The 24,435-nt window shown below is 43.1% G+C and overlaps 1 protein-coding gene across 2 annotated transcripts in view; it reads right to left on the bottom strand.

The window, feature by feature from the left end:
• Positions 1 to 24,435, bottom strand: part of vgll4b (vestigial-like family member 4b) — a 40,495-nt gene that overhangs the window by 3,818 nt on the left and 12,242 nt on the right. The window contains exons 1-2 of one of the 2 annotated variants that reach the window (XM_080001541.1): positions 17,736 to 17,944; positions 6,867 to 7,089 (exon numbers count right to left, since the gene is read on the bottom strand). In XM_080001541.1, coding sequence (XP_079857667.1) covers positions 6,867 to 7,089; positions 17,736 to 17,817 — 305 coding nt within the window. In that variant the 5' untranslated portion in view covers positions 17,818 to 17,944. Of the gene's footprint in view, positions 1 to 6,866; positions 7,090 to 17,735; positions 17,945 to 24,435 lie in introns of those variants that run through there. The other variant, XM_080001542.1, reaches the window with a different exon arrangement.

Here is a 24,435-nt window from a genome sequence, read left to right as displayed (position 1 = left end):
TTTCCCTCATTTGTTCTGAGATCATTCATTGCTGCCCTCCCTCCCCCCTTTGCGCAGAGGCAGAGAGAGAGAGAGAGAGAGAGAGAGGAGAGAGAGAGAGAGAGAGAGAGAGAGAGAGAGAGAGAGAGAGAGAGAGAGAGAGAGAGAGAGAGAGAGAGAGAGAGAGAGAGAGAGAGAGAGAGAGAGAGAGAGAGAGAGAGAGAGAGAGAGAGAGAGAGAGAGAGAGAGAGAGAGAGAGAGAGAGAGAGAGAGACTTGGCATGGTAGACAGGAACAGGTTGTAAAGTTAACATGAAACCCGGCCAACTGCTCGCGGCTAAACCCAGCGGAGAGCAACGAGTTGCTCCTGTCCTCCCCCCGTCGTTATTAATACGTTTCACCTTCATCCGTCCAAACTGCGCTCCACTTTGATACTCGGGCTACAATTTTACGCTCGGGGTTTGAAGTAAACAGCAAACAATGAAATCCAAACAAAGCTCTCGCTGGGAAACCAAGGAAGCCATTTTGGGACCAAAGTGGCTCCTCTCGTGTTTTTGTTTTCTCCCGATGCAGCTGGGGGGCAGAAGAAGAGGCAATCACGTTGGAAGTTTTCCCCCCCAAACTTTAATCCCGGCCAAACAGCACCCAGGCATGCCCGCCATCTCACACACAGGAGGGCTGCGGCAGGAAACAATAAATGGAGGCGATGAATGGTGCGGAGCTCAGATCGCTCCTCCTCCTCCTCCCGTATCCCACATCTCCCCCAAGTCTTTGTCTCTCGCAGTCACGTCTTAATTATGGCTGGAGTGGTGAGCGAGGAACCACGTTGGGAGGCGTGTGGGCGTACGGGGCGATGGCAGGCGGAAGAGTGGAGGAGGGTTTCGGGAGGGTGGAGGCTTTGAAATGTAAAGGCCTCCGAAAGTTGGCAAAGCGCTCAGGTTCGGGGACCAACAAAATGGAGAAAAAAAAAAAAAAAAAAGGGGGGGGGGGGGGGTGGCGACAGCGGAGGAGAGGAGCAGGGAGGTGAAGATCAGGCTGGATCCCATTTCAAAGCAAATCCTCCGTCTCCTTCTTCGTCACCTCTGGAGTTTTAGGCAGCAAGACAAAGTCAACACTGTTCATGTTCTGGCACGGTAGTGCGGACCGTGATAAAACAGAGTACTTCTTTGCCGCAGCGAGCGATGAAAGAGTCAAATACAGACTGATTTTTTTTATGAGCGAAATATACCATCCAGGTTTTCAAAGGTGTGTGTGTGTGTATATATATATATATATATAATAAAAGTGCCTGGAGCGGCGTGATCTCCCACAGATCTTGGCGTTGGGAGAGCCTCAAGCTCTGAAATACGGACCGGATGTGTATTTGATCATTTATATTCTGCGGTTGTTGTTTTTTTTTTGTTTTGTTTTTTTTTTCCTGAAAGGCTCCGGGTTAAGCGCAGCCTGGCATTAGTGGCGGAGTCCACCGAGCGATCCCTTCATTTCGAGAGCCGCAGCCTCCAAACCGCCAATCCCGAAATGATCCCGTCGTGGATCCGGCAGACTGTCATTAAGGGCCTCGCTCGTCGCTCCTCACAGAGTGCCATCTTCAAGACGACCCTGGCCGCTAAAATCTGAGGTTTTGTCCGAGGCATAAAAAGAACAATGACGATTCAATCGTTTTGACAATGAGAAGTAAATGCAATGAGCAAAGGCTGAACAATAAAATATGTTAAAAATAACCTCCACTTGGGGGAATAAATAAAAATAACTGCATGGATATAAAATGTGCCAAATGTTTTATCCTACATTATTTACCCAGTGTGCGTGGTTACCACGCACACTGTATGTTTCTTGAGCCGTCGTACTTATTTTTAATTCGCTAATTTCGTTTACATAATCTCACTTTTGTTCGTACTTCACGTTACTCACTGAGCCGCGGTTACGCCCAAATAACCACCCCCCCCCCCCCGAGGATTAATAAACGACTATCTTATCTCAGTATACTATTAAAATAATGAATCCCTTTAAAAACACTTTGGGTTTTCAGACGCCGCTAGGGGCCAATTTGGCATAAGGTGGATGTGCTTTTCTGTGTAAGGCCGAGACATAAAAAAAGCCATGAAAGCCACGCTTTTGTTGTGTTCCAATGGTGGGGAGGGGGGCGAACGGGGACTCCATATCTCACTGCCTTTAGGAGAAGAAAAGAGGGGGAGAGAGAGAGGGGGGTGCAGGAGAGAAATACACAGGAAACATCTGGGAAGAATCAGTGGGCGGAGAAGGGGATGGTGGGGGAAGAGGAGGAGGGTTGAACCAAACCACAGGTTACTAACGGGACCGAGTTCTGCCACAAAATGCACACACACACACACACACACACACACACACACACACACACACACACACACACACACACACACACACACACACACACACACACACACACACACACACACACCCTCCCCAGAGCTGTGTATATAAAGTATACAAACATCTCTCGCAGGGGTGACTGACTGGTGGAGGTTCGAGTAGCAACACGGAGCGGAAGTTAGCGATAATATTTACAGCCTTTAAAATAGAACAGCTGCAAGCCGGGGGAAGTATTCACCAGAGCTGCGACGTCCTCCAAGGTTGATTTATAAGGATTCAGTTCAAGTGGACAGAATTTTATGTCTTGTTCCCATTTTCCATTGTGGTTTGAATCGTTGAAATAATCAACGGACAAATTTAATTCACGTAAACAGTGTTTATCAATGTGTTATTGTGTCAAAAGTGTGTCGCGACAAAGGAAACGGAAATTACAGAAAAGAAATGATTGACAAAAGCCCTTTGCTTGTGAGATTGGAGGGAAAAAAAGCAGCTTGGATAGTCTACCCTGTGTGTGTGTGTGTGTGTGTGTGTGTGTGTGTGTGTGTGTGTGTGTGTGTGTGTGTGTGTGTGTTCGTATGAGACACAAATAGTCGCACGTAAAACCAGAACAATGATTTCATCATCATCTCTGCATCTCCGTTTGGGATCTGGAGGCCACAGCAATGAGAACGAGGTATTGTTGGAGTTCCCAGTAAAAAGAAAAAGGAAAAAGAAAGCCAGCCTCTCATCCGAAGTTCACAACGTTCTTTAATCATTTTCTAAGCAGCATGGTTTCACTGATACAGGGAACAACTTCTGTAAAACCAAATTAAAATGACATACTGTTTCATCTGGGTTGGAAACTTTCAAGGTGAGCTGCATAAATCATGGACTAAATCTATGCTTTCAAAGGGGGAAACTTGGCAAATCACTCCACCAAACAAATTTGTGCATATCGAAAAAAAAAAAACATTTGACTCGGCGGCCTCGTTTCAAAACTCACAAGAGACAAAGCGGGCGGCCTGTGTGTTCACTGGGTAAATAAAGAACGAATCCCGACAAAATCTAAACCCAGTGACTGGCTCTCGTATGAGGGAGTGCTGGCAGGCAGGCAGCAGCAAGCCTCCAGCCCACAGGCTCCAGCAGACAGGATAGGGCTTCTTTGTTCCCAATTACTCCTCCTCCTCAGAGAAAATGAGAAAACAGTCCACGCCTAGCGAGCACCCGCTCAAAACACACATAACTCACTCTCACACACACACACACACACATATACAAACACATGTGCCAAAACAGACACAATACACATGACATGGGTAACTGCATCCACACAAACAGCCCAAATCCTGTATCATTTATTGGCTTCTACTTTAATATTGTTCAAGTTCCTTCCAGTCAACTGCAATGCATTCTGGGTAAAACTACTGTGCGCAAAGTATAACCTGGCCCCGTTAAGACACGTTTGTGTTTAGTTTGCCTATAGTTCTAATGGTTGTAATAGTTTTTTGGCCCTCCCCCAGGTCTGAGGCTGTCATGATTAGTGTGTGATGGAAAGTTTAGTGTCCCGGTTCAGAACTCCGCCTCCTATTTTGCGGCTGAGCCCCCGGATCAGGTGTCAGTGGGTTTATCCTGACAGAGAAAAAAGCTCCAAATGAGCTACACTAAATAAATAAAAAATTTGGGGACAAGAATAAGTACCATACTGTACACTGAAACATCCCCATTAGAAGAACAAGTCAGTATTTGGTGTGTGTGTGTGTGTGCGTGTGTGCGTGTGTGCGTGTGTGCGTGTGTTAGTGGCTTTTCTGCCTAGCCCTATTCTCAGAAGAAAGGCAGTCATTTTCAAATTAAGCCTAATCACTGTTCCAGGAACAGATTGATGAGTGAAATGAGCCAGAAAGCACCTTTTAAAAACAGGGAGGAGTAACGCTCATCAAACGTCCCGGTGTCTACTTCTCTATTTATAACCTTACTTTTCTCTGCAGTGAGAACCTATCATTCACCAATCTACCCTAACCACCGTTTCTTTAAACCAGCTGAAATTGAGGGTTCAGATGAGGTCAAACTTTCAGAGGTGGGTTCGGTTTCAACGCGTCGCCACGTCACCTTCAGGCAATTTTCACAGAACCTGAAATGAATTGGCTTAAGTTGAGAAATCACCCAAAGAAAAAAAAAAGTTCTTTCTCAACCTTCTAAATTGTCAAATATAAAATATTTCAATGAAAAATATATATTTTCCGAAAGGACGTCAAAAGCGATGGCCATGGCCAAGAAACATATTATCCGGGAACATTTGGTCAAATAAGCTTCGAGCGAATCACTCCTGAGAGACCACCATGAAAAAAAACCCAAGAAAAGACAGAACAACACAGAAAACATATTACTTCGATATTTTTATAAGTGTGGTTTTGTCCGTACATTTCATTTGGTTTTGCACCAAATATGAACCAACCCGATTGGTGCTACAGAAAATGGCGGTAAGTGTCGGTTCCAGTAGGATCTCACTGCACAATAAGCTCCATTGTACAGCTGTGGGCAGCCAGAGCAACAATACACTGACTGACTTGTGATGTGTGGGCCGGAGGATTTGCATATCTATATATGCAGTAAATAACCACGAGCACATGACTCAAATGTGTCTCAGAGCGAGACCACAGACTAACGCTGTGTGTGGGAAGAGGCGGTCATTACTGGTTTGGCTGGATACAATATGGATAACATCAAGACTTCCAGTGGTGAAAGAAGTACTGAAGTAAAATCAAACGAAAAACACAAAATTACTTTTATTGACACGCATTGACATTCCACTCCTTCTAATGTTGTCATGGTGTATTTTTTTTTTACCAAGGTAACAGCTACAATTGGTTTAACCCATATCTGGAAAAACTCTTTAGAAGAAGAAGAAGGCGGCTTTATACCAAAACACCAGTCCAGGTGTACCACAGGGGGCCATATTTGGCCCGTTTCTATTCACCTTATTCACTAGGGTGACTACACAATCTTGTACGCCTCCGACTCCCAAGGAATCATACTGCAAACTAATTTTGAGTGTGCATCGTCACTGACATCCCAACTGATTGTGATCAAATCAACTGTGTTGTGAAGTCAAATCACATCTAACACACGTAAACCTCTTGGGGGGGGGGGGGGGGGGGGGGGGTTAGGGTTAGGGGGTTCACCCGTTCCTGTTCGTCTCTAGGCGATCGCGCGGGGAGCTGTGTTCGCGTATATAAATATATATTCACGATTCCCCTTATTTGTAATTATAATTTGTAAAGTCCAAAAAAAGAAAGAAAAAAAAAGACTAGTTATTTTTTATTGGAGGAGGGGACAGTGCCCTAATATTTTAACATTCTCGGTTAATGGACAGTTAATGAGAATCGGCTATCGGTCATAAAAAAAAGACAAAAAATCCTAAATTAGGATCCCTAGAATCAACACGGTATTGAGGAAATGGCTAACGATACGATTCTATATAAATATATTGACATTTTTTTTAGGGCCGTACAGACTCGGCTGTTCGATGCAAATATTCGACTATCTGCCTCCCTCTCAGACAGTACAGACGATGCGCGTGCCAGCAACCGGCACGCCAGAACAGTGTGTTTTTATTTTATTTTACGTCTCCTTATGAAACAAAACCAATGCGTATGGAACAAAACCGTGCATAATGGGGACACTTTCTCCATGACTCTCTCCCTGATCAGCCCCTCTCAATGAGTTACGTGCAGAAAATAATCTTAACGAGTCTACGAGTCGTGTCCCGTTCCTCCGTGCCCCGTCCCCACACTGTTTTTAGTTGTTTTATTTGGAGGAACGGGGAGCGGCTCTCCGCGCGCCCCGATACGGAGAGACGTGTTCGTGTCTGTGTCCGGGCACGGACGATTCACACATAAAATATATTTATGATTCCCCATTGAAATGTTATCCCTGTGCATTTTGTACGCGTCTGTTTTATCCTGTCATTGTAATGCACACTGACTGAAAAAAAGAAGAAAGAAATAATAATAATAATAATAATAATAATAATAATAAACGACTGCTCGACTTGAAGAATCTCAGTCGACTGACGGGTTCTCCGGCTGATGATTCGACTCGTCGACTTTCAGGGGGCAGCCCTACATTTTATACATAACTAAACGATACAATTGAATTGGATCAGAGTGCTGATTTTCATCCCCCCCCCCCCCCCCAAACCCCACAACCAAATAAAATGCAGATAGAAAGAGAGCGAGAGATATGAACTGACTCGGTCGCCACTGGGCCGAGCAGCCCTTCGACACCAATCAGCACTCCAGAATCTTTGGAATCTTTGGAATCTCTGGAACGAACGGTGTAATGGTTGGGGAGGGCTGAGGCTCTGGCCAATCCTGCAACGCGCCAGCCCCTCGCTGCCGTGCATTCCAGCTCCCAGCCTCTCCACAGCTCAACGGCCTTGAGGAGAGCCCTGTGGTGTGGAGCCAACTAAACATGGCCTGGCCTCCATACGCCACTTCCCAAAGCCAGCCCAACACACAACCTACGAGTCACATCCAGTTTCTCCTCAGCTGTTGAACTTACAGTTGTGCAGCAAACAGGCGGCTCATCTTGGCCACGTGCTCATTGTCGTCGATATCGCTGTCCCCCTTGTCCCCGCTCAGCTTCCTCTTGCTCGGGCTGATGGGAGGAGGCCCCGTTCTGTGGCTGGAGATGGAGGACGAGGAGGAGGACGAGGAGGACGAAGAGGAAGAGGAGGACAGCGACAGGGACTGGAGTCTAGGGTCCCCCCTCAGCGCCGCCTCACCTGGGGGCAAAGAAAGGGGAGGAAAGAGAGAAAAGATTTGAGTTATTATAATAATCAATAATAATAATGACAGACGTTAAGGCTGGGCGACTTCACTAAATCAAATAGTAATGACCGAATACCTTAATAGTGATCATTTGATGACATTTTGGGTATGACTTTTGGTACTCTCATAAGATATTTCCATACTTTAAATAGGTCAAATCCCCTTTAAACTTAAGTACAGCTCCAAAGAACTTGCCTTATACCAGACAGGATTGTCAACTCGTTACACTCCGTTTCCATCTTCAGTCTGACATTGCTTCCAATCAAACTGATTTCTGTGGCGGAGGGGATTGGATTTTCCTAAACCCATCACGAGCGACCAACGTATCTGAACGTATCACATCGTGGCTTAATCCAACGTCATCTTAAGTCGACACTGATTCGTAGCCATGGCAACATACTGAATAAATAAACGCCTTCGAAGCAGAGTGCTGCTCGGATTTCAGGGCAATTTGTACTTTTCATCGACTCAGAACAGCCTCCATAGCAGCGTCTATCTTGTCGGTCGCCATTGTTGTTATTACTCCCCCTTGGTTCCAGGCGGCGCACAGCTTGAGAGCAACGTTAGTCCCGCCCGTGGCACTGATTGACTAATCGTAAGTTCCCCCGCGGCGCCCACTGAACCGCTCACTTTTCAACTGAGGAACGGCTGTTTCATGTCATGATGTCAGACCAGAAGAATCAGTCAACCCGGTGGAGCAGGCGAATTCAATTGTCTGGACGCAGGCAACCGAAGCTAGAAATGGAACACTATGCCACTCCACACTTTACTGAACAGCAATAGTACAGACCTGGTAGATCAACAAAATTAAATCAAAGAATCTTCGTATCTGCGGCTAATTCATATGCTTGCACTTTCACTGTTGTACTGGCCAATAGGTGTAAATAACAGTTATTAGCCCAGGCGGTGGTACTCCTAAGTGTTAATTAGCACGTTAAAGAAGGTTACCCAGTGAACAGTGTTTTATTGTACAAGATGTTTCAGCTCAACTATTTGCCTGAATTCTTTTCTCCCGGTGACTCCACGCTGCTGACAGAGGCATCAATCCCTGGCATCAGTCTGAGACATCTGGTTAGGAGCTTTTTGAAAGAAATTGCTGTGGATGAGTGTGTATTTGTGCCTGAGCATGCGTTGTGAAGCCTCTTTATTTCGACCACTCCATCCCTCCCCCTAAGTGGGATAGAGGATAGGGTGAGTGGGGGGAGAGAGAGAGAAGCAGGAAAACTACTACTGGCTCTGCCTCAGGATGGGGACTTTCCACTGCTAAAGCCTGGTGTGCATCTGATATTAGCCACACAAAATTCAAGCGTTTTTCTTCGACTTCACATTCGACACTATGCTATCACTGTATCTACTACACTGTAGCTCAAAACAATATTTACATTTCGACAAACATGCTTTACTTCCACATGTACCATTTTGCAGCCCTTTATGAAATACAGTGGTGCGCAGTGAGTTACATCATTTCAATAGTTTGGGCCGGTCAAGCCTGGTACAATTCATTTCTCTCGGCGGTTTTGAAGCAATTCATTTAAGTACACAGTAGACGTAAGCACTTAAATTATTATTGCTATGGTTGTCATGGTTATTCTTCTAGTTCAAATTAAAAAATTTAAAAGGAAAAGGAAAAGTCAATAGATCGGGACAGAATAAGTCCATCTGACAGAGATTTATGATAAAAAAAAACAAAAAAACAGCACCCACTTTATTTCACATAATTTGGAACTCATGGGACACAAAAAAATAAAAAATACCCAATAACTACTCATACATACCCAAAAACATCATTCACATCACACATTTTCCTTCCGTACAGCAAACCAAATTCCAAAGGGAGTGAGCAAAAGAGAAGATAATCTCATTGTTGGATTCATCAAATTGTTTCACGCTAATTGTATGTGTTTAGTTTTGGACTGCCCACCCCTCACTTCCCTCCGTCCGTCCGTCCGTCTCTCCAGCATGTTCCTGCTCGCCCCACTCTGCACCATGGCAACAAGGGTGACATCACCACACTCGGCAGGAAAGTGGGAGGGCAGTAAAAGTTTGTGACAACCGTCTGACCAATTACGACGTAGCGCATAGAACCAGTGTTCAGGAGTGAAACACCCACTGGAAGGCACACATTTCCATTATGAATGTCTATTACACCGGGGACTGAATCCAGAAAGTATGGCCATAACAAAAACAAAATTCCAGATGATATCTAGTCTTCTATCACAATATGGATACATTGCCCAGGTCTAACTGACGGCTGACGTCGACAACGATGCATTTACACTTGTCTAACCTGCTGCTTCAATACATCTCAAACCTCTTCCTCAGGTGGTTTGAGCGATCCCAGCATAATCTATTTACAGTGCTTATTTTTTGCATATACACATGTACTTTTCTTTGGTTACTAGCCATCTGAGTACAATGTATGTTAATTATGTGTAAACGGGGACCATGCGTCATGCGTGTGTGTATGCGTCATCCTGGTCAATTAGGGATGAGCGATATGGACCAAATATCATATCTCGGTATTTTTATGCTGAATGGTGATACGATATACTGTATATCTCTGTATTTCCTACGAAGTGGGCTAAATGTTCAGTTGTAAGTCAAAGCCACATGGGGGATGTCACAAGCACTTTTAATAAAACAGACTGATCAAAATAAAATGCGAAGACAGGGTTTCCTTCCCTGTTTGAAAATATACACAATTGAATCTTTTAAAATGATCTTTCTTGTTCCGTTCATGAAGTCTTGAATTTGAACTTGAACTTTACATCGAATCTCATTCATTCTCACAATAGCAAAATGAGTCTATACCAAAACGAGTTAGTTCATTCTGGGGCACGGTGAAGTTGCCAAAATCTAACATCACAATATTTTTGGATGAATACCTCAATAATGATTATTTAACAATATGTCTCGGATGACTATTGGTGCTTTCGATATTCTATTCGCACACAAGAAATACTTGAAAAACAATGATTAGTAATGTGGATATTCCTCCCAAGTAGGCAGAGGCATCTATTAGAACAGCTAGAAAATTGCATTGCTTTAATGTCAATGTAGCCTTAAAAACAACATTTGACTATATCTCGATATTCCCAAAACAAAAATCCCAGACGATATCTCGTGTCATATCGCGATATCGCCCAGCCCTGTGGTCAATGTGTCAAACCTGTCCTACGGAGACAAACTATTTGGTTATAACAATGTGAACTTTTTTTACCCCCCGACGGGCAGCAAAACTGGTCCAACTTACAGGTTTAGTAACTTCACACATAACTTAAGTAGTTTCAAAAATGTGCAACATAATGCCTCATTCACCTTACTATCAGTAGTTAACAGTCCTTAGAAAAATAGCTCGGGGGATAAAAGGATCTTCAAAAAATGCATCTTCTATGCATGTTCCAGCGTTTTCGTTATCCTGTGATGGCCAGTTTTTGACTGGGAAAATCTGTTTGTCCGACATATTTAAATCTCTCCGGTCATAATGTCCGGTGAAAATAATTCCCTCCAAGCACCATTTGAATTAGTGCTGGGTGGATCATTTCAATGAAAAAGTCTGCAGATCTGTTTGTGTCCGGGCTCGGCAAGTTGCGACGGGAAGCCAATCAGTTTGGACTATCTAAAGCTGATCTGAAGGCTTCGCCCCTGACCAATCACGTTTGTCGATATAGAACTAAGCTCCGCCCCCTCCATCGGGGACCGGTTGCGCTTGTAAACACGCACATAAAGAGCGGAGACAAAGCGCAGCACCCAGAAGAGAAGCAGAAAGATGATGTATCGATGACAACGGGGACACATGCATCCATAGTTTGGCATTTTTTTGGATAAAGGTACTCCTCACTTCAAGACCCAGCTCCGTTCCTACGACTAGGTCGTTAAGGGAATTGGTCGATAAGCGAGGACCCGCCCCCTTACCGTTATGTCCGTCTTGGGAGATCGCAAACCCTAGTGTAGTAAATACTGACCGACTGCGGGGACGAGACTGAGAACGGGGACGCGATGAGATGTAGATAGTGTTTATAGTGTATATAGAATATAAAGGGTGATGAGCGATGAGATGCTTGACGCTGAGACGCCTCGGTATTGTACGCAGCGTGTAATACCGACTGGTCAGAGGGATGGTCGTAAGTCTAAACGGTCGTTAAACAGGTAGGTCGGTAAGTGGGGAGTACCTGTATTTAAGTTCCGACCCAAAGCAGACGGTAAATATTTATTGTGTAATATTTGTCGACGGAACGTCCCAACGAAGACGGACAACACCACAAACTTTATTATTTATTTAGACCTACTTGTCATAATTATTTTGTTTTTGATTTGATCAAAATTGTATTTTAGTGAAATGTTAAAGTGGCTGCATTACTGTTCACGAACGAAAATTATTTGATTTCAAGTAATAATATTCATAATATTTATATTTAAAAGAGCGTTTACTGACAGGACTTATTTTATTTTAAATATTCAATAAAAAAATTACACATCTACACGCCTTGATGATTTCATTCTCTACATAGCCTGCTTATCAATTGTTTTTAAACTCAATAAACACAGATAATATTTGACCGGAATCTCTTCCATTTGTGTGGGAAATTGAAATCTTCCAGGACACGCTGACCGGCACCAATTTTTTCGAACTCCGGCATGTTTGTCGACACGTTTTCAGTTTTTGAGTAGTCAGCTCTCAGATTTTGCACACCAGGCTCGATGGCGTTAAGTTAAATAACCAGCGTACCCCATCACCTTTTATCTTAACTTTTGTTTGTTGGACACATCTTTAGTTCAATAGAAGACAGACTTGCTTTCGAAAAAGCTAACTCAGCAGTAGAAACCTTACTTGCTGAAAGTTTACATAAGAGTTCAAGCCATAAAGACGTAAAATGAAGTCAAAAGCCCCTTTTCCACATGGCATCACACTGTGTGTTATATTCCTGGATATGGATGGTAAACTGTGTTCACATTTTATTTTCTGAGATTCTATGTATGTATGTCTGATGACTTCGGGAGCATGTTAATGCCAGCAGAAGATAAGCCCAGATTCATTTTGCTTTTGACCAGAGCCAACAGAAAAGTAGGTCCGATGACGGCTACCTAGAGGTCTTGCCCTCTGTTCTAAGTTCTAATGGTGGGGTCACACCGCCAGAGTACATATGCGCTGCAAAGCGACAGGCAGAGAGCGACATGCCTTTCAAACGAGGCGTGTCTTCATCCAGCTGGAGGGGATGGAGCGACGGCTGGGGACGAGCCGACAGGTTCTCGACAAAAAAAAAAAAGTTGAGCAGGTTTCAACTTCATGCAAATCAGCAGTGCCGGCAGTAGCCAATAGGAGGAAAAATACGCTCTCAACGGCACTGATCCTTGGAAAATGGCTTTGAGGCATCCATTTTTTATCTGTGGTAGTTTTGCCTGCCACACGCCACCCAAGTGGCGTTTTCAGGGACCTCCGGCACAGAAACACAGACAATGGGGTTGAGACATACCAGTTTATTGTAGAAAGGGGACTAGGTGGAAGAAGCCCCGGAGCAGATGGACCAGATGGACAGTGTCATGACAAGGGCTCATCTGAGTGTGTGTTGGGCATGAGGGTTTTACCTGTTGCTCATACACACAGCACCATCTATCTATACATAGTATATTAAATATGGAAAGGAGAGGGGTTTGAAATGTTTAACAGGCCCACAACAGCGAGAGTCGATTTGGAGCCGGCCACCAACGCCAGGTGCATAGAAGCCCCGTCGCCGGCGGTGTGACCGTACGAGGACGAGACGAGACGAGGGCTGCTGGGCTATACGCTGCAGCCCCTTCGCCGGCGGTGTGCCCCTACCATAATTCTAGATGATCAAAGCCTACACCTTCTGGCAAATCTTCAAACGCTTGAAAACCAGGATGGGACTGGATTATAAAAAGATCAATCTCTATCGCTCTCTTTACCTCACTCTCACCCTTTTCTCTGTCCTGCCCGCCCCTTTGGAAACTTTATAAAGATGAAGCTTGGCCCTGCTGCCTCACTTTCCACAGGGCAGAAAGGTTTATTATTTTTGGCATGTGTCCTCAGTAACCTGAACTTGACCCTGGGGTGCCTTTATTTTTAAAGCGAACAAATCTTTTGTTCTTTAAATACTTGAAAGAGCACACCGTCAGAAGACAGCCGGAAGAGACAAAAACAGCCAAAGAGCTTCTTGTCTCAACAGGGAGATGTTGTATTGGTCTGGTGTCCGACAGAGAGATATCTGAGACATCATATTTCCACCCAATGTGTTTTTTATACACATTTTGAGGTTACTTAACACAAGCTGAGCAGAGGCATCAAATTTTGAATAAAAATCCAAGATATTGCGTACACTGTCGATGCTCATCAGCTGTATTGTCATTATTGGCAATATCTTGCTTGCTGTGCTGTGTTTGGGGTTCATACAGTACTGGCCATTGGAAAAGAATAGCAACATTTGGTCAATTTTAAATATTTGTGTAAAATTATAATGGAAACATCTATAGAGACAGAGAATTAAAAGAAGTCGAACACAAAAGCAAAGCCTTTGAACAGGTTTTCAAAACTTTTCACCGGGGTTTTTTTTTTTCCCCTCTCCTGCTCAGCAGGAAAAGTGACAGTCAGCATTCCCCCGCCCGGCCTGGTCCCACTGGCCGGCCTGAGCAACAACACAGCTTAGAGATTGAGAGAACGAGAGAAGAGGAGAGAAGAGGAGAGAGAGAGAGAGAGAGAGAGAGGAAAATGGACACAAGGAGAGAGGAACGAGTAGGAGGAGGAGGAGGAGAAAACCAAAAACATTTCACGTCATGGGTCAGGCTAAACCCAGAAAGAGATCAATTCAAATAAAAGCACTAGGGATCAAAATGATTTCAAGAGAAGAAAAACAAACACGGAGAGAGACTCGAGGAAAGAGAGGCAACAGCAAATACAGCCTTAAATTGGTCTTTTTAGGTGTACATAGAGTAGGGCTGGTTGACATCGACAAAATAAAATATTACAATATTTTTTGAAACATTGATATAGATAATTTGACAATATTTTGGGGGTGACTTCATGCGTTCATGAATAAAGGATTCACACACATAATTAGTACTGTGGCTACTATTATCAAGCAGGTTGAGCCATTGATCAGAACAGCTAGAACAGTCTATGAAGCTCAGAAGGTTTAAAGACAACATTTTATTATCTTACGATAACCAAAACTTCGGACGATATCTAGTCCCATATCACGATAGTGATATTATATCGACACTAGTATACAGGTCACTCTACTTTGCTGACAAGAAATGCCTTCCCGACTTATGACGCTATTCAATTTTTCCATCCACCACACTATCTGACAGAGCACCATCACGGAGCCTTTCTGAGGGAAATGTGTGCGTGTGTGTGTGTGTGTGTGTGTGTGTGTACTAGATAGTCCATAGAGTGAATGATCTCTTCAAACCTCGGCCATCAAGTCAGATGACCAGGCCCCAGCGAGCCGTCCCCTCCGCTCTGGGTTGTTCGTGTTTGTGCGAGTGGGTGAAGGGTTTTGAAATCCCCACTCACAGCAATGCTGATAATGACAAACAGAACTGATTGAGCTCTCAGGCCCGGTACTTGTGAGCATGTGCGTTTTTTTTTGTTTTTGTTTTTACTTGTGTGCATCCTACACTAGCCAGTAAACAGCCTCGCTTAATCACGACATCGCCGTCGACGCGCGCTTAACACAACATGTCCATACGTGAAGGGCTTCTCCTTCGCTCCCCTCATTGATCTACCCTTTTAGACGTTATTTTATCTTCCACACCAGCATTGTTCTGACACACGGCGTAGGCCTACTGAAATTATTGCTAGGTCAGCTAAAAATAAGGTCGGGGCAATTTAATAAATGTCAAGAGGTCGTCGTCATCATTATCATCATCTCAGAAAAGGATTCAGGCGTGAGACGTTTCTGTGGGATTCGATTTTCAATTAGAACAAGACATTTCAAGCTCCTTGGGGACATTAAGACGCCAGCCTTCCCTAACAATAGTGTGTGGCGACTTGGAAATCCTATCTATCATTTTCAAATCAAGAAATATCTGGGAAAGGTTTAAGGAAAAAGTGGACATAAAAAAAATAATAATAATCACTCGAAAATAGAGCCAAACCAAACTATCCATGGCCAAAAAAAAATAAAAAAAAAAATAAAATAAAAAATCAGCTCTAGTGCATCCAACACTTTCGCTTCTCAGATTAATTTACTGGCATGTCGGGCTGATGCTTTGCAGCAATCACTCGACATGTTCCATCAAATGGGTTGCATTGGATTGACAGGTTGTTTTGTTTTTTTTCCCCAAGAGTTGTTATTTGCACATCTCTGCTATCTCTTTCTTTCTTTACCGCTGACTCTGTGTCACTCGTTCTTTCTGTCGCCGCGTCTCCCGGTATGGCTTTTCTGTTCTAAGGCTGTATTAATAGGAATGCTATTACCGGACCGTTGCATGCCGTCAACTAAGAAGGAGCTGTCAATTCTGGAACAGTAGTGCAAGAAAAATATCAAAACAGAAGTGGTTTTTGGATGGATCAAACATGGATGGATTTATAATGCCTATGGACTTATGCAAATATTTTGGTGAGTAACTTAAAAGTAGTGTAAAACAGTCAAGTACAAGATAAATAATCAATGTGTTTTTGTTTATTATACTATTATACGTTTAAAAATCAGGACCCATCGGCTGCATAACTGGTGATGAAAGTCAAATAATGACCTACATATCGGCCAAACCAAAATATCGGTCTGGCTCTAGTTGTGAAATCTGTCTCACTTTGTTTGCCTTTCACGTTTGTTTTGATTTAGCCAAGATGATAAAGGACTAGAAAAGGATCTATCCTTCCTCTGCCAATTCCCTTTGAACCCTTTACACTGAAGAGCATGTCATCCTTTACTTATTTAAAAGGAACCTTTTATGCTCCTTTTCGACAGGTTAATACAAGTCTTTGAGGTGCCAAAAACATGTCTTCGATTTTTTTTTGCTGAAAATACCACGCAGATGATGCATTTTAGCCATTCTAACATGCCTCTATACAATCCTGTTCCTGACGCTCCGTTTCAGTGTGTGTCATTGAGGCGAGAAAAAAGCAATCCAGTTGCTGAATCTTCACTCATATGAGATCAACAAGGTGTAACTTAAAAGTTTGTTCCGATTTTCGTAAGGCAAGGGCAGTGCTGCACTGCACGGGACACCGTACACCAGTGGGGCTTTTTTTTGGTAACATTCGGGAAATTGCATTGAGTAGATCGCACGATGCTTGATACTAGGGGGGCCAGTGGCGCTCCAGCCGTGGGTGGAGTTACTCAGATGGGGGGGGCGGTTCTAATTCGTAATTGACGTAGACAAGAGCTGCAAATCTGAATGGCTTGTTTCATGACATGTTTAATGAAATAGACGGCTCACAAGAGCTCAGAGACCAAAGCACTGAAAAAAGTGAGTTTTTCATAATAGGTCCCATTGAAGCTTCAACCAATCAAACACGCACAACATCCAATAAAACTGAAGTTGACTTCCGTCTGCAGTTTCACCTTACTTAACTCACAACTTTCCAGCGGCTCTTGGGAGAAACACGGGAGCGAAATAAAGAATTACTTTTCCTCAAAAAGGTTAGCCGAGTGAGCTGGTGTGTGGAAGCTCTGGACGGGACAGAGAAAGGAACATGCATTTAGCCGCAGGGCAGTCTGGATCATATTACAGCACAGCCCCTGACATGTGAGCACTCACAACAGAGGAGAGCAGAACAGATCAGAAAAGAGGAGAGAGGAGGGGAGGAGAAGTTGGAGAAGGAGGGGGTAGAAAAGACAGGATAAGGGGAAGTGCGTGGAAGATATCTGAGGGAGATAGAAAAGGAAAGGGAAGAAAAGACCATATTCAAATGCGCTTCATCAACATACTTGGAAAACTGTGTCATTTGTTTCAATTCTAACAGAGAAGGAAACCCACAAATGTGCGACACAAAAAACAGACTTTTTACAAACTAGTTGGATAACAAGTTACTGCTCCAAAACCACACAGAAGTATGAAGTCACCCCTCGAAAGTTAAAATGTGATTCACTTTGAGAGAAAACGGCCAACTTTGTGACATGCAGAGAAAATGTGAAGGAATGGGGCTGTCCGTGATGTGCTGCCACGACAGAGCCAAAAAAAATCCAAATAATTGTGCAGCAAAAATGAGTCAGTGCTGTGGAGCTGGAGAAGCTGGAACGCACACATGGCTTACAGACTAATTCTGCCTTTGAACTCAACCATGAAAACCAAATTAAAGGAAGGAAAGAAACAAAGACACTTTTATAGTTGATACCTAGTATCCCTATCCGGAGGATGAATCCATGCTACTTTTTCGTTGTTGCAATTTAAAAAAATTATTAAAACACACACACACACACACACACACACACACACACACACACACCAAATAATCCATTATAAATAGAGGCATGTTTATTATTTAATTTATTTGTATTATTGGCATCATGCAAAGTAACTTTATCTTTATCTGGCAAAAAAGGGATAGCACAAAGATCGTATCAGTATGATCTCTTCAAAACGTCACAGAAACAACCACAGCACATACAACCGCGACCACGACCAATTCCTTTACCTTCGTAGCATAGAATGCCGATGTTGTTGTTCATTTTGTCCAGGTACTGGTAGTTCAACAGGTCCATGTTCGTAATAAGCATTTATCGCGCTGACAAAAAAGACCAGCTTTGTTGCTTTAAAAATATATTTAGAATAAAACACACACACACACACACACACACAAACGCGTGTTGTGGCTCCCACAGTCAAAAAGCCAAAGGCCCAGCCTCTAACTTTGAATTCGAGTCGGGATTAAAAAAAAAACTAAAAAAAAACAACAATCTAGAAAAAAAATAAAATAAAAAAAAATAGAAACGTCAACGTTTAAGGGAATCAAAACGACTTTGAAAGTTTTTTTGGGGTTTTTTTTTTTTGTTTTGTTTTGTTTTAAATCGCGGTGTCGGTTGTCCTCACAGCCAGCTGGAGTGGACCGCACTGACACGCACTTGTGCGTGGTTTGACTACGACGCTGCGCCAGCGGTTCGAGCTGCTGCTCGGATGGGGAGGAGGGGGGCGCCCGCTACGCATGCGCGGCCAAATCCCTGGAGCGCCTCGAATATCAGGGATTTTTGGTGCGCGAGATCAGCCCCTTCCAAAAAAAAAACGCACCCAGAGCGAGAGAGAGAGAGAGAGAGAGAGAAAGAAAGAAAGAAAGAAAGAAAGAAAGAAAGAAAGAGAGAAAGAAAGAGAGAAAGAGAGAAAGAAAGAAAGAAAGAAAGAGAGAAAGAAAGAGAGAAAGAGAGAAAGAAAGAGAGAAAGAGAGAAAGAGAGAAAGAGAGAAAGAGAGAAAGGGCTGGTCCATTCAAAACCAAGAAAGGAAATCATGAGGAAAAGATGAGAAAACTATTGTTCTCCGCAACTTGCGTGGTTGTAAACATATTATTATTGTTTTTGTATTATTATTGTATTATTATTATTGTTACAATGTCTTGATGAGACTATAATAAAATGAATTAGAATAAAGACTGGGAACAATGTTCAATCGGGGGGGGGGGAGAAAAAAAAACAAAAAAAATAAAACTTTTGAGATGACGCAAGTGGGTCGTTCGGAGGCGTCATTGCGTTTCATTGCGGGATTATTCTGCCCCCTGCTGCCATAGTTCCGCTACAGCAAGATGTGCGTTTTAAAAAAATAAGAAGAGCGGTCAGGTCAGTGTGACGGCTGGCGTACACGCAGCCGCTTTCCAAAGTCAGCATTTCAGATGTAAAGACTTTCCCCATCAAACTATGGGATTTACAAAAGAACGGCAATCGCGGGGGGATCACACATTCTGGGATTCAGTCACACACTGTCGGAGCGGAGACTTAAGACTGCAGATAACATCACACCAACATGATATTCTCCCAATAGTTCCTCAAATAAAACAACTGCCGGTGACGGAGTCTTAACAGCACCTCAGACGAGAGACTTCCTTATGATTCTCTTAAGATCTTGAAAATTTACATGGGACTCGCAAATCGTACCAATGTCCTTGGGTGTGTTTAGGCGTTAGACATAAACAAGGTTTATTCAGATTAGGAAGCATCGATTTTGTCCAGATTTTGAATGCATATACAGAACACTAAAAGGAAATCCTAGCTGGACCTGGCAACACATTTGAAAATTATGCTCTTAGATTTTTTTTTTATATTTTTTAATTTTTCACCTTCCCAGCCCAGACGGAACACGTCAGGGGACAGCGCAGGTCACCTGTCTGGAACCGTAGACTTCTTTGTGATTAATTGTCAAACAGTGCACTGCAGAAGGGCGTCTGGCCCAAAACGTTTCTGGGGCAATAAATTCTATATTTTAATTGCAGCGCTGTCCTGAATGTTCCTTCATTCGACATTTTTTCGGGATTCAGCAGTCAAAACTGTAAATTGGGTCGAGCATGTTTTAATCGATCAAATATTGCTACTTCTTGGTTATGCTGATGCCAGCTCCATAAGTCCCTTTTCCAGCTGCAGAATGCATTAGTGTGGGGGAAAAAAACGAAAAGCAACTGTTATTCAACATCAGTAAAATTATGAGAGGAGAGAAGAGTCTGCATCATCCAGAACCCTCCCGGGAGGAAATAGAGCTGTTCAATTATTTTCAATTATTTGATATTCTATTATACCAATCCAAATGTAGACCCTTCAGATTCCAACACTATGCTCGTTCATACCAACAACGAATGAAACCCATCAGACCAACGCCCATCTATCCTTTGGAAGCTCAGGATTTTCAGCACAATCATCTCAAAATGACACCGCGTGAGTGGAAAAGAATTTATGGAGGATGTAAGGGTGAACGGAACGTTATTCGTGATAAACCACAACCATCAATATGCAAGTTTTTCAAGCACCGCATTTATAGAAAGCGTGAAGCACGAGGTCAACTGACAGAGCAAGCACCACACCGCCCCGTCGGAGTAACTTACACAGGCGGCTGCTGGGAACGGCTACATGGTCAAGCCAGGGCGCTTTGGGGCTGAAAGGCATCGCAGAGAGGAAGACAGGACTTTGAGGCCACGCCCCATTCTAATTTACCGTCCCCTACAAGGAGCAGCTGCTGCTCGGAAGCACCTCGGGGATCCCGCTCACGTCCCGCGAGGACACAAAGCAGGGACCGAGGGAGCGCCTTAAGTTTCCATTTTTGGTGCACGCCACAGAACTCTACGTTCGGCAACAGGCCGAGCCTCAGTCAGACAACCAGAGCCGTCGTGAAAACCACGATGCTGGCGCTGGGATACTTCAGCTTTAACTTGTAAAACTGAAGAGCATCTGCTAAAACAGAACCACATCTTTTTTTATTTGCTGTGAGAAATAAGATGCCTGAAATTGAAATGTGCATTGTTAACTATTGCACAATATTATCTACAATATGTATTTTGTACAATCTTAAATATTTTTAAGTGTCTTACATTCAAGATACAATGAGCAGGGCGTGGCAGTGCTTTAAAGAGTTTACACACACAAAAAAACAAAACCTAATTTTGAAAAACATGATCTAAAAATTTTATTGATTGACCATTTAAGGTTACAGGTTAAGGTTTAAGATTTTTCGAAATCCCTACAGAGATTTTTCCATATTCTGCAAAGGAAGGAAGAGAAAGAAAGGATTGGGGAACAAGAAGGCTGTCCATATCCTTGGGAAGTTGAGACATGATAAGTAAGGTGTCTAGGGCCCTGTCTATACCTGGGCGTTAACGTGCGTCTTGGGTGATCCGATCTCGAGGAGAGATGGGATCGATCCGATCTCATATCGGTATCGGCTGGTCGGCTGACATCATTCATTTGTTTAACATCGCCGATCCAAATTCCATTCCAGAGCTTGCTCTGGACCAAGAACCAGCTGTGTTATTTGGCTAATTTAATGGTCTGCCTCCTCGAGAATTCATTTCTGCAAATAATTAACCTCTAAAGCGCAATGCTGGAATAGGAACTGGCAGTGGGAGTTGGAAAAAACCGTCAGACTGAAGCTGCCACTCAGCTGTGTTGGTCCTCAAAATAAGACGTCATGATTCCGACGTATACTGTATAATATGAGCCGCTATACAGCTACTGGGAGTTGTAGTTCTAGTCGGGCAGCGCCACACTGAAACCAATCACCGGATGAGGATTAAAAACTGCACAGATACCTCCTTCAGCTTGCCGGTTGCGGCCGGTTTAAAACCAAAACGATCCTACATCAACATCACCGCCATATTGGAACGGGCAAGACTGGCCTGTACACAACTAGAAGAAATCAGGGGAGCCGCGGTTGTTCTGGATAAAAAGCACTATGACGGTTACATTTCTGAACCGATTTCAATGAGTCTATTTTATATTCAAGGCTTTGTGATCTACCTGGAGTGGAAGAAAAGTTTCGAGATAAAAAGAAAAATGTCCTACTCCACGACTGTTCTAATATGGTGGCGATGTTGACCTACAAGCCAATGGTCCAGTAACAGATCCAGTTCCGGTTCTTGATCTTTCGTTTTTTTATTTTTTTTTCCCCCCAAATACTCACTTTGAAAACCTACACCTGTATGTGAAGGTAAAATGTGAAGTATGTGAAGCCTACTTAACATACAGTTCAAAAAAAATTGCTTTGGAATACATTTAAATTTGATGGATTTTTTGAAATATTTTTTTGCTCTTTTTATAACTAGTGCTGTGTGGTTTACTACAGCCTCGTGTAACCTTACAGATAAAACCAACATTAATAAGAAGAAAAACGAGCTCTAGTATCGGGATCGGAGACGAAAAACAGTGGATCGGTGCATCTCTGATCACGAGTAGACAGCTCTAAGTACGTCTGTTTACACCTGGTGTTACAATGTGTTTCCACATGCATCTCGAGTTACCACTTGTGATCGGATCTCTCCTTCTCTGTGATCTCACTTTCCTTCTCTACATGCAAATCAGATTTTGTTTTTTCAAGTTTTTTTACTTGTAAGGAAAATGAAAAACATAAACCTAACTCAGAGAATTGGAGTGTTTTTCCTGTGTTTTCATGTTAGATCTATTTGTTTTCGTTAGTTTCTACTTGTATGAAATCATATTTAATTTTTTTTTTTATAAAACACAACTGAGTTAAGGCACTGTACCGATCACTGCGTAATGGAGAATGAGCGATCTTTGGTCCACTGCGCGTTTCGGTTCCCGTGTCTCCAGCCAAATAAATAAAGAGTTATTTTTATTTTAGATGTATATATTTCCGTTAGTTTCCTACTTGTATGAAACAATTTTATTTTATTTTTTGTAAACACAACTTAGTAGAGGTACTGTCCCGATCACTGTGCAATTGAATGATCGAAACAAAAAAATCGGTGTCCCCTGCCACATCACGCACACCACCTCCTCGCGTTCCGTTGCTATGGGTAGGGCTGTGACGATAACCGCATCACCGCGGTTATGTGATGTCACCACGGTATTGGGCTCATTACCATCATCATCGCAAATAAATTCATTTTAATTTATTTTTCTTTTGTATTTCTTTATTTGCTGGTAGAATAAACACGAGGATATGAAACGTAAACGCAATAGTCATTGTTTATTTATCATCACTGACTGTCTTCCATGCTATGTTCAAGGACTTCTGGAGAAACTTCTCAGTTGCTCCGCTCCCACTCATCACTTTGGCTTTGCACGTGAGGGGAGGGACAGTCCATTAAACATATGGGGGATTTATTTCGTGTGAGTACGATTATTATTTATTGTTTTTGGAGCTGTGTCCGGCTCAGAAATGTGTCAGTCGAATCGGATTTCTGCTTAATGTGAATATGAACGGGGCACCGCTCTCCACGTCAGGCACACGGAGAGCCGTGTTTGTACGCGGACGAGTCAGACGTATAAAAATGGATTTACGATTCCCCTTATTTATAATTCTCATTGAATTGTTATCGCTGTGCCTTTTTGTAAGGTTCTATCTGCTTGATCCCGTTATTGTAATGCACACTGACTGACACACACAAAAAAAATAAATGTAGCCCATGACACTCACGTTTACACCGCTAAAGGAACCACCTCTGAATGCCGTCTGAGCGATCGGATCTCAATGCGTCCTCAAAGCTGGTTCGCGTGCGTTTACCCCTGGCATTAGAGCTGTCCACTTGTGATCGGATCACCAAAGACGCATGTTAATGCCAGGTGTAAACGGGGTCTTCGGATTCATTATTTGCATTAAAAAATCAAAAACAAACTTTAGTCAGCTACAGTGCTGACGCATGACTGACATCACTCCTTGACAGATTCCTTCAGACAGAATATTCTGGACTCAAGACTCTATTCATGCAAAAGGACTTTCTTCCCTTTCAGAGCCCTCTTTCTTTCTGGATCCCTTTCTCACTTTATGCACACACAAGCAAGCCTTCGCTACCAACACACACACACCCCCCTATTCCATGCCCGGCAGTCCCCCTCTCAGGATGGCTCAAACCTAAGGAACATGTTTTTGTCTCATTGGAGAACCATTGTCTCCAGTTTCACACACTGCGGACTGTGTGCAAACAGAGCTTCCTTTCACACACACACACACACACACACACACACACACACACACACACACACACACACACACACACACACACACACACACACACACACACACACACACACACACACACACACACACACACACACACACACACACACACACACAGCTGCAGCTGGCAACGCTGTACAAAACCAACTGGCCTTTCACAGGAGTAAACTAAAGCCTGTCACTCTACAAAGTGCCACTGTAGGGAAGGGTTGGACTTTTATGAGGCTATTACGTTTCCTAGATTTTATCCTTTGTTTATTTCGTTTTGGGGTTGTTTTGTTTTTTATTAGTTGGCCACTCATGGACTGTAGAGCGGTGGGAAGGCTTAATGGTCTGAAGTGTTTAAAGTATGCAGTGAAATAAGAAATTAAAGTCAATCAAGACAGTTACTAGGGGTGCCAGTTTAGTACACATGTATGCTCTTGCAATAGCCTAAGTGCACTATGAAATATCATTAGGCAGAGTAATTGCAGATACATCAATAAATGTAAATACAACCGAAACTACTTATAACAACAGATGCACTGATGCTGGCATTGCCTATTTCTCAGACAGAGATCAAGACATATCAGTATCATTATGTGAGGGAAAAGCAACTTGATTTCATCTCCTTTTTGATACATAGAAGGATGTTACATGTCTTACTGACGAAAGTGATCATACGTCAAGGATTATGCAACAATGGCCAGAAACTAGCAGTGGAAATCTACTCTGTTGAGTAAAAACAGAG

This window comes from Zeus faber (genome assembly GCF_960531495.2).
Source record: "Zeus faber genome assembly, chromosome: 5".
In the NCBI taxonomy this organism is placed as follows: Eukaryota; Metazoa; Chordata; class Actinopteri; order Zeiformes; family Zeidae; genus Zeus; species Zeus faber.
Note: the sequence above shows the minus strand (reverse complement) of the source record. Positions and strands in the feature narration are given on the sequence as shown.